Source organism: Anser cygnoides, chromosome 13 (assembly GCF_040182565.1).
Source record: "Anser cygnoides isolate HZ-2024a breed goose chromosome 13, Taihu_goose_T2T_genome, whole genome shotgun sequence".
Lineage (NCBI taxonomy): Eukaryota > Metazoa > Chordata > Aves > Anseriformes > Anatidae > Anser > Anser cygnoides.
In genome coordinates, this window is record NC_089885.1 from 11,541,914 (window position 1) to 11,558,762 (window position 16,849).

The 16,849-nt window shown below is 48.4% G+C and overlaps 1 protein-coding gene across 1 annotated transcript; it reads left to right on the forward strand.

The window, feature by feature from the left end:
• Nucleotides 1-1,670: 1,670 nt before the first annotated feature.
• PRPS1 (phosphoribosyl pyrophosphate synthetase 1) lies at nt 1,671-14,007 on the forward strand. The gene is made up of 7 exons (XM_048077109.2): nt 1,671-1,980; nt 4,205-4,388; nt 4,731-4,829; nt 6,621-6,745; nt 8,490-8,663; nt 9,407-9,566; nt 11,926-14,007. Exons 1-7 carry the CDS (start codon nt 1,859-1,861, stop codon nt 12,016-12,018), a joined length of 957 nt encoding a protein of 318 aa, XP_047933066.1. The 5' UTR covers nt 1,671-1,858; the 3' UTR covers nt 12,019-14,007.
• Nucleotides 14,008-16,849: the final 2,842 nt, after the last annotated feature.

The window sequence follows — 16,849 nt, forward strand, 5'->3', positions numbered from 1 at the left end:
CTGTGAGAGGCCCATATGGTAAGAACAACAACAGTTGTTGGGTTTTTTTTAGGTGTCTAACAGACAAAAGTAGAGGAGTCGTATGTAATAATTACAGCGATGTATTTTTGGCACAAGAACACGGCTGTTAGAAATTTGGGAGATATCCACAAATCCCCTCACGTTAACCATCAAGTAGCCATCTTACAGTGGTATTTTTTGCTTCATTATTAAAATGAGCAATCTTTTGGTAACAAATTAGAAGCAGAGGGCTGTATTTTTCCTTTCCCGTTTGTTGGGTTTGCTCTATGTCCCCGCATTCCACAAGCTGCTAAATTATGCTAAGAAATTAGAAATTACCACCAATCTGATATTCTCAATCCCATTAATGCGAAATATGGAAATTAATATATATTTTAATCCAGATGAATTCCAAGCATAATGAACTTTCACAGAGGGTTAGAGAAAAACCTCCCCAAAGTCATTTTGAAAACGTGGCCAGCCTGTGTGAACTGCAGACGATTTCTTCCAGTTGAGTTCTCAAGAACTCGAAGCGGTAACTTACCAGTGCCAAATTACTTGCTGGAGTTTGTTATCTATGAAACAGGCACGTTAAACGGGAAGGAGTTTCATGACAGAATGCCTGTTTTAAAGAAGCTGTTTGTGGCTTGTGTTGTATTTTATGTATCTGAAAACTTTTAAACACATTTTTTTTTTTACAAAATCTAACATGATTTACATAATCACATACAGACTGAAAGTTCACAGGAGACTAATTGCAGGATTAGGTAAGAAACCATGATTATAAATAAAAAAAACGCTCAGAAATTAAACACTTTATTAAAATAGTACCCATCAGTCTCAACACTGATCCCGAAGGCAGAAAAAAACCATCTCTTTATTTGCAATTCTGGGTATCCACCATCACTATGACTTCTCAAATCTCAAAATGGGGCCAGAAGCTATTTGCAACAGAAAATAGCGTAAGGTATTGCTGAAAGTCCCGATGATGAACGCTGTAAACATTGATTTGGGCTGTCACGGTGTTTTTTTCTGTGAGTTTTGCAGTGAGGCCAGCAAAAAGGCTTGTAAAACCAATTCGCAGCGCTGATGCAGTCTACAAGCTGCACGACAAAAAGGCCAAGCCACATCTGGCAGCGAAGAAGCGCTATTTATCCCTCAGCAACTGGGACCCTCCTGGCAGCGCATCTCCGCCCGCCCCGCCAGGCAGCGGCGGGGACCAGGCCCGGCGCCGGGGGCCATTTTCTCGGCGCCCCCCGAGGCCGCGCTCCCATCATGGCGGCCGGGGTCCGCCCGCCAATCAGGCGGCCGAGGCGCCCCTTCCCCCCTCCATCCCGCCCGGCCACGTGGGGCAGGGCCGTCGGCCCCCTCCGGATGCTGCCGCGGCCGCTCTGACCAATCGGCGAACGGGCGGGCGGGCGGCGACCAATCGCACGCGCTTCTCCCGCCGTTCGCCCCGCCCCCTGGGGGAGCACGCGCGCGCACCGCCCTCCTCCCCCCTCAGCCGTTGTTTATGCGTGAGGCGGGGGGCGCCAAGCCACGCCCATCGCACCCTTCACGCCATTGGTGTGCCGGCCTCCCCCTGCTCCCGCACCACCAATGGAAATCGCGCTAGGGCGGGGCCGGGTGGGCGGGGAGTCTATAAAAGGCCCGCGCGGCTGGCGGGAAGGGGTAAGATGGCGGAGTAGCCGCGGCCGGCGTGGCTTGCGCTCCGTGTGCCGCGTCCCTGGGCAGCAGGCGGGTGGATCCCCGCGCCGTAGCGGGCCGCGGTGCGAGGCGGAGCGGGGCGCAGGAGGAGGAGGGGAGGGAGGTGGAGGAGAAGGAGAAGGGCAGCGTCCCCGCAGCCGCCGCCGCCGCCATGCCCAACATCAAGATCTTCAGCGGGAGCTCGCACCAGGACCTGTCGCAGAAGATCGCCGACCGCCTGGGCCTGGAGCTGGGCAAGGTGGTCACCAAGAAGTTCAGCAACCAGGAGACGTGGTGAGGCGGGGGTGGGGGCGGACTACACCTCCCGGCGGCCCGCGCGGGCGACGCCGCGTTGGGGCCTCGCACTGCCGCCGCGCGGGGGCTGCTGGGAGTTGTAGTGCGGGGCGAGCGGTGGGTGGCGGGGCCCCGCGGGCAGAGGGGGCCGAGCACGGGCGGCCCCCGCCGCCTCCTGCCCCAAGCCGCCGGGCCGGGGCCTCCAGAGCACCGCAGCCCCCGGGGCTGGGCTTCGAGGGGGGCTCCGGTGGGCGTCCCTCAGCTGCGGCCCCCTCCGGCGGTGCCTTCCCCGGCCTGGGGGTGCCCCTTCCGTGCGTGGTTTGGGGTCGGTGTCCTGAGGCACGGCCCCGCCGGGCTCCGGGGCGTTTGGTGTCGCCCGGCTCCCCAGAGGGCATCAGGGCCTGCAGGGCAGCGGTGCGGGATGCGGGAGGGATCCGCAGCCAGCATCAGCACATGACAGGCCATGCGCGTGGCCCTGCCCGAGCTGGGGAACCGAACGTCTCGCTTCATCTCTGCCTCTTGCTACCAAAATCCCACCTGAAATTAGAAGGGAGAGGCAAAAAAGAACGCCAAGCTCTTAAATCTTTGTGTGGAAAAGTACAATTAGCATGTAACCACTACACGCAGTATAACACAAGCAGCCCTCAGTGCTTGCTCTAACGCTCTCCTTCCCTTTGCAGCCAATATATTTTTTTTCCAGGACATTCTGTAGAGACACGAGGCAGAATGTTGCGTTTCCGTTGCGCGGGTATTGATTGTAACCGCAAACTTTAAAGGCAGTGCAAAGAGTTGTAAAAAGAGTCTGTTTATGGTTTACAGCAGGTGCAGTTGCACCTCTCATTGCTTTTTATTAACAGCCCGTAGCCATTCCAGGTGACCAGCCAGCAGGTTTTTGTGTAATCAGCTAATGTGGCTTCTAAAGATCTGGTAGATATCGTACTTACCTTAAAAAACTCATGGCAACATATCGCCTGAAAAAAGAGTATTTTATCAGAACGGTTCAGTGATAATTTTGAACGCTAAATGTCTTTAACTAGCTCTGATGTTAGGTGCTCTGAGTACAGTGGGAGCTGACTTGTGTGCTAGCTGTTAATTCAGGCACTCGCCCAGGGGGAAGTTCTCCTGCTGGCAGAAATTCTGCATGAGAGACTGGTGCATGCTGCAAGTCAGTGCAATAAAAATGGCAAAATTACTTTGAATCAGCAGTGTGCTGGTGGAAATGGAGCAGCAGGACCCTAAACGCCCTGTGGTCAAAAAACCATGTTGAAGAAGGGGAGATGAGGGAATAAAATAAAACTAAAGATCTACCCTAAGGTGCTGTAAAATTGAAGCCATGAGGAGTGTGTTGGGCAATCATCTGCCCACTTGCTCATAGTCTGATGTGGCAGCGAGCTGCAGGATGGGTCAGCATCTCCAGCACAAGAAGAAACTGTGCAAGGACTTTGTCTTCCCTAGAGTGCCTCCTGGTTCCTTCCAGATCTGTGCTAGGCTTCTCTGAACTCCGGTGTCGCAGTGCTTGGTAGTTAATCTGTTCCTACAAAAGGCCTTATACAGCATTTCTCTGTAGGAAGCCTCAGACCTGAGACTGCCGCTTGCTTTCCAACTCTGCCTTTGGCGCAGGTGTCTCGATACAGGCGCTGGAGCTGGCAGTTTGCTGCTGGCAAACAGGACCTTTGGCTTGGATTCAGTCCCTTCATCAGCTGGGATTAGTGTGCATTACATCCAGGAGGAAATTAACCCCAAAAGCCTTTCCAAAGTGAAAAGCTTGAGGGCTTCTCTGTTCAAGCCAGTGAATAGCTGTTATGACTCTAAATCTAATAATCTGCTGCAGCATAGCTGCTGTTAGAAGCTTGGCTCGGCTTTCTCTGCTGACTGGCCGTCATCCCCGCCTCCTTTATGCGCTGCTGCTTTTAACAGAGCTGGTTGTACTTCGGTGATTCGGAGGGACAAGGACTGTTTGAGGGTGTTTACATGCTCAGCTTGTGCTGAGCTTGAAAGTACAGGCTGAGCGCTTTTAGCCTTATTGAACCATTAAATTTGAGCAGTGAGTGATGTGGAATAGCCACTGAGCAAATAAGCAACAGCGTTCGTGCTGGACACCCTTGATGATAGTGCATTGTCACCCACAGGCCCTCGGGAGTGCAGCCCCTCGGTCGCTCTGCAGACACGTGTAATGGCTGGTTTTAATTTGTATTTGGATTCTTCTTTCCCCATCTGTCTCCAGCGTGGAAATAGGCGAGAGTGTACGCGGGGAGGACGTCTACATTGTGCAGAGTGGCTGTGGTGAAATCAATGACAATCTGATGGAGCTTCTTATCATGATAAATGCCTGTAAGATTGCCTCAGCCAGCAGAGTCACAGCTGTCATACCCTGCTTCCCTTACGCTCGGCAGGACAAAAAGGACAAGGTAAGGGATTAGATAAAGGTTTCTGCTGGGGAGATGTATGTATGCGTTGAAAATCCTGACTGCCTGGCAAGGTTTAAACGAAGTTGAATATGTAGAAGAACAAATAAAAGTTACTTTAGCTTACTTAAACCTAAGGGCTTCGGACTGCAAATTCATCTTTTCATAAAGATGTAGTTCTGCTTGAAGAGATACCAACCTGTAATCACCAGCTGATGAGAAGGTGCAGTGTTAATGAGTACTTCTTTTAGTAACTGCTTGTGAATCATTGCCTAGAGGTGGAAGACTGACATCTTGATGAAGGAGTTGAACTTGTCTTAAATACTGTTTTTTTTCCCGTACTAGAGCCGAGCTCCGATCTCTGCCAAGCTGGTTGCAAACATGCTGTCTGTGGCAGGTGCAGATCACATAATCACCATGGACCTGCATGCATCTCAGATTCAGGTAGGAGCTGAAGTCAGGGAAGTACTTACCTGCGCCCATCTGAGCCTGCTTGCTGCCTCGCAGGCTTTCTAGTGATCTGCGTTTTTTAGCTGCAACAGCAATCAGGACCTGGGAACACAGGACTGGAAGGGACTTGTAGGGTCGGTTAGGGTACGGGGAGGTGAGCAACAGGTTCATCTGTAAATAAAATTATAGCTGTTCCTAATGAGACTAGGCATAATGAGCCCTGTGTAAATGAATGTTGGGTAGGTAAATGATCCGTGCAGCTTTGTTGCCATACAGTGACACCGCGTACTCTTTCTTAACTGATCCTTTGAAGGATTTGAGATGAAGGAGGGTTTATCCAGAGTGTTCTTGAACAGTGGTTCATGAGCATTGCTTTCTCATGTTTAGTTGTCAGGGAGACATGAGTGTTACTGTCAGTGAGCGGCAGTACTGCTGCCCTGAGCTCAGTGACCCTCCTGGTGAGCTGACCCAGCTGCTTGTGAGGGGTTCAGTTGACCAGGACAGTGACCCGATGGTTTGCTGCTGGTGAGGTGGGCAGCTCTGCTTGTACCCGTTCACTTCCACGTTTCCTCTTATGTTGGCTTTAGTCCTCTTCCCGGCTGCCAGTGGACTGAAAGTTATTCATGGGTTTTGCTGGGTTAGTGAACCAAGTAGTGCCACTGGGCAGCTGAAACCTTGACCAGGTCTTGCTCTGACACAGCAAGAGATAACACCAAGCTGAGGAAGGATGGCAAGCTGCTGAATTGCTAGTCTTGTCTTTCTACCTTGACTGAGCTCTCTTGAGACCAGGAAACCAAAATCATTGCAGCTGGGATGGATGTGGCAAAGGGGAGGATACCTGATACCTGTTGTGTTGCCACAAATGTTTTGAATCCAGAGAGGTCAGATGTCAGCTGCCTGGTGAAGTAGGTGGGCTTGCTGTCATTTTAAGAGTTGAAAATGCAGCCCTTCATACTTCAGTATAAATCATTCTGGTCTAATTTGCCCAGAAATGCTTTGTCTCAGATGGAAATAACTATGAGAGTACAGCTGAGATTTTTTGAAAGATCATGAAATAGAGGAGCGGAGCACAGGGTGGTATTTCTCTCCCCTAAGAGGCTTGGAGCTGTGATGTGTGCCACAGGTTCACCATCAGCAGTGGTGAGGTTCAGGTAAATAACTGATTTTGTGTAGATCAGTGTCCACCTGGGTTGCTGCACCCCGAAGGAATGACGGTAGGAAGGATCTGCTAGCCCTACACCTTGCATGTAAGGCCTGTTTTGCTAGGCACTCCTCCCCACTCCTGCCCATTGCTCCCTGTCCAGGATTAACTTACAGGCTATTAGTGACCTTTGAGGTTTACCTGGAGGAGTCTGCTGGGCCAGTGCGGAGTTGTGTAACCAGCTGCAGTAGTTTAAAAACAGATGTTACTCAAGGTTTTTTCATAGGTTTACTGTAGATACAAATGGTGTAGGTAATAAGCTTTAGAGATTGACTTTGTAAACAGGCAGCTAGCTGCTCTGGAAACAAGTGTGTGTTGGTTTTCTATACCACTTAGGGTAGAACTAGTTCCATGTTGTAAAAGTGTCAGATGTAAAGGGCTAGGCATGCTGCTAAACTGGCTCCAGGCTTATGTTACTCTACCGTGTATCCCAAAGGCTCCTGCTATTCCACAAAGGAGGTAGAAAGGGAAGCTGGAAGTGCTGTGGGAAGGCGGTGGCTGCGTCTGATTATATAGAAGTCGTCTTCCGACTGTTTTTGAGATGTGACCTTCAGCTGCATCTGTTCCTGTCGTCTTTCTTGCAGGGTTTTTTTGATATCCCTGTTGATAACTTGTACGCTGAGCCTGCTGTGCTGAAATGGATCAAAGAGAACATCGCAGAGTGGAAGAACTGCACCATCGTTTCGCCGGATGCTGGTGGAGCCAAGAGGTAAGCTGTCAGAGCAAGCTGCGATGGTTCTGTATCTACTGCAATTCCTGAGGGCGCTTGGCACTAGCTGCGGCCTTGTTCTCAAGGCACGTGCTTCCCCTCTGCCAGTCTGCCACAGCTAGGGAAGAGAGGTCAAATACTCTTCCTGGGGAATGTTTAGAAGGTTTCTTGGGTTATGTGGAGAACTGAATAGCTTCTAGACTCACATGTGCATAGGTAGGAATTGGGCAATGACAACATCCCTTGGACTGAAACTATCTTTAGTAGAAGGGGAATTGTGCAAGTTAAAGGGAGGGAATCATGTAGCTCATATGCCTATGCGAAGATGAGGTTACCCCTGCTGGTTAATGATGCCTTTTGATCTAGGCTGTTCTCTGCAGTGTTAAGCTTAGCCTACTGAGGCATTTTCGTGCTTTATTGCTCTTAATTTGAATTGCTTGCTGTGACTTCAGCCTGCTGCTACTCTTCCTCTTCCTGAGAGCAAAGATAATAGATGGTTACTTTCTTAAGAGCAGCAGCGTATGTTACAGCACACTTCTGCTTTGATAGTCTGGTAATCTACCATCTGCATGCAGATGAACACACCATTTTGTGGGCAATTTGGAGTGCTCTCAGGTGCTTATTAGGAGAAACTGGCCTGATTCTTGATGCTTCTGTGTACTGGCTCCATGTGAGCAGACAGCAAAGGGAAGCAGATGTGTCCTTTAATCCAGGGTACTGTTACACCAAAATGGTGGTGTGCTGACCTGATTCACATACTGTGGAGTGATTTAAGTTACCTGTCACAGCCAAGCAATACTACTGCTGTAGAGCAGCGCATGCCTTCCTGTAGCTTTGTTGTGGTCCGTGTGTTAGACATGACCTCTTGTCTATGCAACTCCTTGTTGCGTAATGCAGTATGTGGAATGCCAAGTCAGCCAGCTATAATCGGACTCCTAGACTTCTTCAAAAGCCTCTTAAGCTGAAATGCATTGATTTTAGGTGGTGTGGTATTTTATGGAGGTGCTGCAGAACTAAATACCTTAGTAAAGAGTTTAGTTTAACCGTCTTGCACAGGACTACCAGGACAATGAGTCTGATCTGCTGAGGATGGGAACCTGCTCATTATAAGTATAGAATCTCTCAGGGGCAGGTGCATTTTGCTCCTTACTGTTAATGCTTTTAAACTCCTTGCTATTCATCAGTATCAATATATAAAGTTTGGGTCCCTCCCGGAAGGTTTTTTGTGGTCTCTTCAACAAAAGTAAATGTGTGGTGGTGGACTTGCATTTCTTGAATGTGTACTCCTGCCACTGCCCTTGTGCTAGTGTCTGTATGCATTTGGCCCCACGACAACTGAGTGCTTCTGAGTGCAAGCAGATCGCTGTCATAACACAACTTAAGCTGTTCCAGTGCAGTTTTACAAAGATGACAAGATCCCAAGCATTCTGGTTGCTTGAGGTTTGCCGAACTTGCTAGTTAAGGTTTGTTTTGAGCTTTAGATGCAAATTAATTTGCAGTGGTCAGGATGAAGACTGTTTTACTAGTCGCTGTTATCAGGAAAGATTAGATCAAAGATTTCAGTGGAAGTGCTTGAAGAGAAGCTAAGGTGGCAGAGTTGTCTTCTATGAACTGCTCGAGACCAGTTAGCAGATGTGTTGACAGCTTCTTTTATGGCAGTCTTAGTGCTTAATAGTTTTAGAAGAGATTTGACTAAAGCTATTGTGTGGAGTTAAGTGTGGTTTGGGAACTGTTCTCTCTTCAGAGTGACCTCCATTGCAGATCGGTTGAATGTAGACTTCGCCCTCATTCACAAGGAGCGCAAGAAGGCCAATGAGGTGGATCGCATGGTGCTGGTGGGTGACGTGAAGGACAGAGTGGCCATTCTGGTAGATGACATGGCAGACACGTGTGGCACCATCTGCCATGCTGCAGACAAGTGAGTAAGGCTGGCTGATTCTTTCCTAAATCAAAAACCTATTGTTAGTGATCACTGATGAATCGATCAGGTTATTTGCATGTGGAGTTCCACAAGGTAGCGTAGTTTCTTGATTACTGATCTAATTTCATACATAATAAAAAGTCTAGCTTAACTTCTTACTGTATAAATAGCTAGAAGGTCTCCATAAATAGTCTCTGTTTTTTAATTTGAAAACAGCTTATATTGAAGGTATGGCTAGTGGATATCGCTCTTGATGGGTAAGCTTAGTGATGTTTAATTTCTCACACTTGAGTTTAATAGTAGGTCATGTACCATCTCTGACTATATTTGGTGGGATTAAATGCTGTCTCAATCATCAACTTAAGATCATATGTCTGAATTTCTACTAGCAGTAAGCTTTTCAAGCTTTGGCATCAGCTGTCTACGCTAGAAAAGCCAGCATATGCAACACTTTGGAGTATTTGCTGCCTTGTGTTGGCAGAAGTCACAGAAGGTAGATTAGTATGATCTAGCCCAAATGTCCCAGAACTGATAACAATGTTTTTTGAATGTATAGTTTGCCTGTGCTGGATTTTATGGTACTTGTTAAACTGTTTTCTTTCCTCAAATCAGTAATGGACTGGAGGGTCTGTCCCCTAAGCATATGGTATTCTCTCCTTTCCTCCTTGCCCTGCACCAATGTCATTTTGATACTGATTAAAAATTTCTCATATTTCTCTTCCCCCCCCCCCCCCCCATAGGCTTGTGTCAGCTGGAGCCACCAAAGTTTATGCCATCTTAACTCATGGTATCTTCTCTGGGCCGGCAATATCTCGGATCAACAACGCCTGTTTTGAGGCAGTTGTAGTCACAAACACAATACCCCAGGAGGACAAGATGAAGCAGTGCCCTAAAATCCAGGTGAGCATCTCATTTCTCTTCTGTCACTCTTCGGGGATGCTAGTGCTTGTCTGTCCCACTGTTGGTGGGGAAGACCTTGTAATACTGTCTAGTGTTCACAGCAGTATTAACAGGCTATAGTTTCAGTGGCAGTGCTGACCACTCCTCGTGTTCTAATTGCTGCACAACAGCAGACCTGGTACACTGATAAAATAAACCTCCTTATCCAGGTAGTCTTAAAAGTTTGTCATTTTTTCCAGTGTTTGTCTTATCTAGTTCAGATCACTGATTGAAGGGAGGACCATCATGTAAGCAAGCAGTTGTCACTCCAAAGCATACGGATACATGCTAATGACACACAGCACTCAAGCAGAAGTAGGTAGGAATTTCTGGAGCTGGTGATGATGCCAACTTCAGTTGTGAAATGATAACCTAGGTGAGACCCTTCACAGTAGGAGGGTGTAAGCCTTATTCCTCACAAAAACTTCAAAAAACTATCCAGAAGGATTTCTGCTCTGTGAGAAGTGTGGTTCTTGCCTTTCCTGATGCCCTTGGAAGATCAGAGAAGCTACTGAATTTATAACAGCAAGTGCAGGGAGGCATAATTTCAAAGGATGTGACTGCTTGAAACATTGTCTTGTACTTCTGAGCCTGGGCGCAATCCTTTAAGCAGATCTCTTTATCCGTATGTCCCTTTTGTGACAAGACCTTTTGTGAAGAAAGTAGGCCTGATCCGGGGAAACTGTCTGATGTCTGGTGGTAATAACTAAGTGGCCTGAAGAGGGAGCGCAGTCAGTCCGTGTATGTGTCCTGCTGGTTTGACTAAGAGCAGGTGACAGCTCCACAGGACATTGTTCAGATATGTGCCAAAGATAAAAGCACTTTGCCATCCATATCAAAGCAAGCAGCTGATTTCTTGATGCTCGTTTTGTATCTTGGGTTTTCTGTTTAGGAAAAGTACTGTGGCATTTTGTTTCTGAAGCTGGGGCTAACTTTCCTGGAAGAAAAATAAAAATGGCTGTGGATCTTGAGCTAGGTACAACTTGAGGATTTTCTGTTACCAGGCAGCTGGGAGGTGCAGCTTTACCTGAGCATTCAGACATTAAGAGGTTTGTCAGAAGCTTAAGGTACTGCTGTAGCATACACACAGTCAAGGACATCCTACGTGTTGACTTCACGGTGCAGATATATAGGGCAAAGGCATTTGGAGAATTTCTGGGAGGTCCTGCTCATCACCGAGTCTGAAAAGCAAGTGGAACTGCTAATGCTCAGCCAGTACTGCGCTGTAAGCGTAGCAGGCTGCCCAGTACCCGGAGTTCTGGTGAAAAGAAGCTCAACTGGTTGAATCTGCAGTGAATTTTAAACTGGTTTTGGAAGCAAATTACAAGCTGATTGCAGACTTACTGGGTTACACTCGATCAGCACTAACTTCTGGGTGATACTCCTGCAACTGAACACATCTAAAAGATACCTGATGCTTCGACTTCCCTGCACGCTAACAGTTAACATAAGCAAAATACACCACTGCTAATCGGTATGTAAATAGCTGTAGCCAAAGATTGCAGTGGAGTCGTTTTACAGGCTCTTACTTACACCTCACTCTTATGCTAACATCTCATGTTCAGTGTTGGGAAATACAGAAGCATAGGAGTTGTAAGTCCCCTGCTCTGTCTGCTTTTGCAGTTCTTAAATTTTTTTCTTTACTACTTAGGAGACAAACTATCCAGGAGAAAGAAACTTAAATATCAATTTCACTCAATTCATGTGCTATTACTATGGTGTTTCTTAGTGAGAGACTGCATTATCGTGAAATGTGTTGGTGCTGGGGTTCAGAGCTAGAGTTCACTGGGTTTACTGAGACTTGATTTTTTTTTCCCCTCCTGTTAACTGGTTTACCCCACCAGGTGGAGCCAGTCAGCACGGTGACCTGGTATTGAGCTGGAGCACAGTAGCTTCACCTCTGATTTAAAAGAAAAAAAAAAACTTCTAGCAGAGATGATAAAGCCTCATGACTCAAGAGAAGCAACCTGATCTTGCTGTAGACTCCCTGAGCTCCTCTGCAACCTACACAAAATGAATAACATATTCCCAGGGTAAACGGACTAGGGTAAAAGGTTTCTAGGGAGTCTCAGCAAAGAAGCGTAACAATAGACTGTCATTTTGATGAAGATCAACAGTGAGGTATTTCTTGCAGTAGAATATCGTTGGGGTGATACAGAATAAGTCCCTATCCTGTGTAGAACTAATTTGTCTTCATCTGGCATGCTACAGATTCAGGGTAATGAGTTTGCTTTTGAAGTTCTTCCTGACGTACTGGCTACTCTCCCAGGCTTCATGTGTCTTCTCAGTGACCCTGCTATGTCTTTCTTTTCCCCTCCAGGTGATTGACATCTCAATGATCCTCGCGGAGGCCATCAGGAGGACTCATAATGGGGAATCTGTCTCCTACCTATTCAGCCATGTCCCTTTATAACAACAGATGCCAGCTGCTGCTTGTATGGCTTTTTTTTAAACCAAAAGTTGTTCAGCTTGTTGTAAAGTTCAGTAGAAGACTCTGCTTGTTCCAGTGCAGTTCTCCACAGCTCCTCCTGCTTAAGTCAGGCTTACTGGCTCTGACCCCAACACTGGGAGGCTGGGGGGGAAAGCTCATCTCTGTAACACTCCAACTCCACCAGCAACCCTGTGCGTTGGGGCTCGGCAGTAGCATTGACTCAATACTGCAGATCTGTGGAGAGCAGGACTGACACATGGCTAATTGCCACAATTATTTTTGGAGGGGGGGGGGTGGGAGAGGGAGAGGGTTTGTCTGTGAGCAGGGTTAGGTGATCTGTAAGCACACCCTGAATTGTTTGGGAAGTAGATCTCCCTAGGAACATGTTGGTTTGGATCTACAGCAAGAGCCCAAGAGACTGTTTTGACTCTTACCACTCTGCATGTGACAGAAGCCCTTGAAGAGGGACGAGGAAGGCTTGTGTCTTGGCCAAGCTTGACCCTAGGTGAAGCCCTGGGGACACCTGGAAGGTGGTTCTGCTACAGCTTCCTCCTTTGAAAGGAAAGGAGGTCAGTGTAGCTTGCAAACTTGAATTCATCTTAATTGCTGAAGAAATGAGATGTTCTTTACCATGCTACACAGCAAAATGGTGAGAGCTTGGTGTGTGCAGTGCTGTCTTGCTGTGTTACCTTAGTGGTGAAGGTGCGTTCTGGGCAGGTGTTCTCCTCCCTCTTACACTGAGGATGCCTGGTGGTTGTGGGCTTTAGTTTTTAGGGTAGACTAAAACCAGTTCCTCAATTTCACAAGTTCCCGTTAGCCTTGCTTGTGACTAAAGGACTGCTGTCATGTATTTTGTAGCTGCACTTTGATGTGCTGTGCAAATGTACCTTGATCCGTTTTTTACCAGTACACCAGTAAACTCAGCCTCTTCACCCCACAGAAGCCTGGCGTTGCGTCTAGCAAGTGCCTGCTTAGATGCTACGGTGACCGAATAGGCAACAGCTTTGTGTTCAGCTGTCTTAAGCTCTGATTGCCTGCAGCCCTGCTGTCCCGCAAGTTACTGACGTGCTGGTTGCTTGCCATGGTCACTAACTACTTGCCTTGAATGCGTTGCTCTTTGTAAAAGATCCTAAACCTGGGAGAATGGGAGGCTGCAGGACTACAGGGCCTGAAGAAGCCCTCAGGGTGGCTCTGATGCTGCGGAGTGTTTATGGCGGTGGGTTGAAGAGGCTTGTGATACACAGTACTGGGAAAACTGCTGATCTGCAACCAATCTGACAGGCAGCAAAATGCCTGAAAGAGAAATACCAAAACTAGAGCTGGCTGAGGCTCTTGGATGTAAAATAAGTATCATCCAAAACTTGAATGCGTAGTAGCTGTACCAGACAATCTTAAAGTAAACTGTTAAATCTCTCCTGGACTCTTACGGCGTTACAGACCAAGCTGTTTTATGCTGTGGTTTTTATAAAGCACTCCTCTGATTTTTTTTTGTGAGACGGGGAAGGGAAAAAGGGAACAGAAGGAACTCGAAATAGCTTGCTAGGGTAACTAGCATGGCATTGAGAGGCTGGGGGCTGGGGTGTCGGTGGGATTAACTGAAAAATGTGGTTAAGATCTAGGGAAGTACTTCTTTAGCTGTGCCTTTTCGTGAAGACTTCTCCACTCTCCCTTCCTAGATATCCTGTCCTGTGGCAATGTTAACACTTCTATTACAGTGTAGGGTTTTTCTTTTGTATAAGAATTGGTGTTTGTCTGGAAAGTGTGTGTCTCTTGCTTCTTTGCTTTGCATCCTGCACTGAGCTCTACTGAGAGTCTGATTCCTGCCTCCTCCTTTGGAGCCCCTGCTGCCACACTGCCAATGCCCCGAGAGCCAAGAGCCAGGACATCAGAGCAGCGGTGTGAGGATTTACAGCAGCATTTGTGTTTAAACTTAAGACCTGATGAAGGAATTAAACTTTTATTTAAAAACCACGGCCTCTGCCTATGAATGCTTCTAAGAACCCTACTGAGGTGTGCATCTTCTGAGTTGGGTCACTTGTAACCTTGGTCGTGGAGCAATGTGATTTGGAATGAACCTTGGCAGGTCATCTGGTTTAACAGCAGGGCCGACTGAGGTTCAGCTCTCCTGTGCTCGCGTTGCATGGAATAAAATGCTTAGGACCAAGCTACTTCTGGTGGCTTTTATCTCTGTCTAATCTTACAGATGTAATTGTTTGAGGTGGTAGTGCAGTTTCTCTTGCACTGTTGAATTGTATATCTGAGCAGATCTGTTCACACAATGTTCAGGTGGGGGAAAACCTAAATAGTTTAGCAAGCATGAATGAAGAATTGCTTAATGTCTTGCATGAAGCTAATGAGCTGAAGCAGCAGGATTGTTATGAGAAGCACTTGTTTACCTAACCCGTGATCCTTATTGTGTATTGTAGACCCAGAAAGTATAAATGAAGTTAAGAGGATGAGATGTCAGTTCTAGAGAAAGGTCTTTGACCTTACAGCAGTCTTCGTGCCCTAGATTGAACCATTGCTTCAGGAGCCATGGCCTCAGGTAGACTTTTGCTGAAGAGCACTACTGTCATTCCTCTGTTAAAATATTTCAGTACTGGTCGTTGAATACCCAAACTGGATTTCTGCCCCCCTCTCAGTTGGCAGCGTGGCAGCAGTGGTGTTGGTGTGGGTCTCATCAGGGTGATGTAGCAGACTTGATCTTCCTTAAAGAAAACGAGAACATGAGCTTTACAGATAAAGGTTTAAAACATTTTCAAACTGCTGAACCTATCTGAAGACAGCCTGGCTGACTGGCAGTGACCGTTGTGCTCTTAAAGCACAGGGTGCTATTGTTTTTCACACATGCCTCTAGGAGGATTAGAGCATTCTTCCCCTCCAGGGCAGTCACAAAAGTAGCATCAGGCAGCTGTGGTAAGGGAATCCCTTCACTGCGGGGTTGGCTGGGCAGAAAGCAGCCCCTGCCTTGTGAGCAGCAGGCGCTCAGCTCCTGCACTGCCCTACGGGATGGGGGTGCTCAGCTGTCAGTCCAAGCAAGGTCAGTCCAGCAGCATTGCCCCCCCCTGTGATGTGCTGGTGCTAACTTGAGCTGTGTGCTGTGGTTAAGGCAATTCCCCAGCCTGTCCTGGGCAGCCTCTGGAGTAAATAAGGAACACGCAGTGCTCTAGAGGTGAATTGTGCAGTGTTTTCACAGGCTTTCTTTACAGCTGCTAATGAAATACCATAGGAAGCAAGTCATTCGCTTCCTCAGAAGAAAATCCCAGGTGGGTCATTCCCTGTGCTCTGTGGCTGAGGGGGAGCTAGAGGAAGAGGATGGAGCTTCAGCAGCTCACGGCCACAGGCACGGTGCTGCTGTGTGCTGCTGGCTGCAGCGGGCAGATGCAGGGACTGATGCTGCTCCTGTCTGTCAGGCTGCTACCTGATGTAAAAGCAGCAGCAGAAAGGGATGTATCAATCGCAGAGAAGTCCTGTGTCCTTGCCCAGCTCACCTGCCAGGGCAGTTGAAGGTAACGCACGGGCCGGGAATGCCTTCGGCTACGGGGAAAGCTGGGCTAACCATTTGTGCCTTGCAGGCAGCAGGACCTGGCTGCTGTTTGGAGCAAGGTGAGGCATATCCCAGGCTGTTCTCACCAGCACTTCAGTTCCCTACCACATCTCGCTGTTCCCTAGCAGTGTAAAGATGATTTCTCATCTCAGTGTTTCTGTGATCTGGAGAAATGAGCAGTTTGCCTTGCTGCTGTTGAGCAATGGGGAAGTAGGAAGAGTTAACAAAGCTCTTCTTGAAACTGCTGCCTTGGCAAGCACAAGGAGAAGCAAAATCCATGGGAGAAATGAGCCGATGTCCTGGTGTAACACAGCAGCCCCAGCCTACTCGTTGCCTCCCTGAGGCACCCAGCTTTTTCCATGGTGGAAAAGAGGATGGTGGCAGGAGGCAGGGGTTAAAAGTGAACTGAAAAAGTAAACTGGCCCCGCTGAGTTGGGGGGCTGGCTCACAGCCAGGCCGCTGCAGCTGAAGGGGATTTGGGTTGTGGCGTGGTACTGTGCCTGTCCCTCTAGGCAAGAGGCTGGAAAAACCCTCTGATCAGATACAGAAAACGTCCTGCCTCCTTATTCCTGGAGAAGGAAATAAAGCATTCCTGGAAATGGCCATCAGCAAGCCTCTATCAGAGCCCTGAAAGCCTTGTTCTGTGGGAGATTTAGAACTCATCTAAAATGGCTGGCGGTTGTTCCTTTCTATCTCGGGTCAGGGCTGCTTTCGCTTTCCTCCTCCCTGTTGATGTCTCAGTTCTCTCATTATAAACTACTGAGAGCAGAAATGCCAAAACGCGGGAGAAAGAAGCAGGTTGTGTGGTTACGGGAGGCTTGGCAAATTTGTCATGGGATAAAGCTCTTGTTGGGATATACGCTCGCTCTTTGTGCAGGATGGGATTTAACAGCGCCCCAGCAGCCCCACATCTCTCCTGCTGGAAACGCCATGGGTCAGCTTTAACACTGCGGGAGCAAGGGGTGGGTGCCTGCGGGGCTGTGGGGGGGAAGGGGGGGCACTGAGATCCCTGCCCGTGCCTGTAAAGCCCCCGCCACGCTTCGTGCCCAGACAAAGGCCGCGGGGTCCGCAAAGCGCCGCAGCTTGTCGGGGGCATGCGGTGCGTCCCACGGGGCCGGTGCTGCTCCTCGGCTGGGGCAGGCGAGAGGCTGTGCGTGGGGAGGACGGGGTACGGGGTGCTCTCACGCTCGGTGGCTGCTGGGGACAAAAGATAAAACAGAGACCGTTCAGTATCCGCAGAGCGTGAGGAAAACAGGCAGGGAAAGA

Coding starts and splice junctions, on each gene's coding strand:
- PRPS1 (XM_048077109.2), top strand. CDS start 1,859: ATGCCCAACATCAAGATCTTCAGCGGGAGCTCGCACCAGGACCTGTCG. Junction 4,389..4,730: donor GGCAGGACAAAAAGGACAAG/GTAAGGGATTAG, acceptor TTCCCGTACTAG/AGCCGAGCTCCGATCTCTGC. Junction 8,664..9,406: donor ATCTGCCATGCTGCAGACAA/GTGAGTAAGGCT, acceptor CCCCCCCCATAG/GCTTGTGTCAGCTGGAGCCA.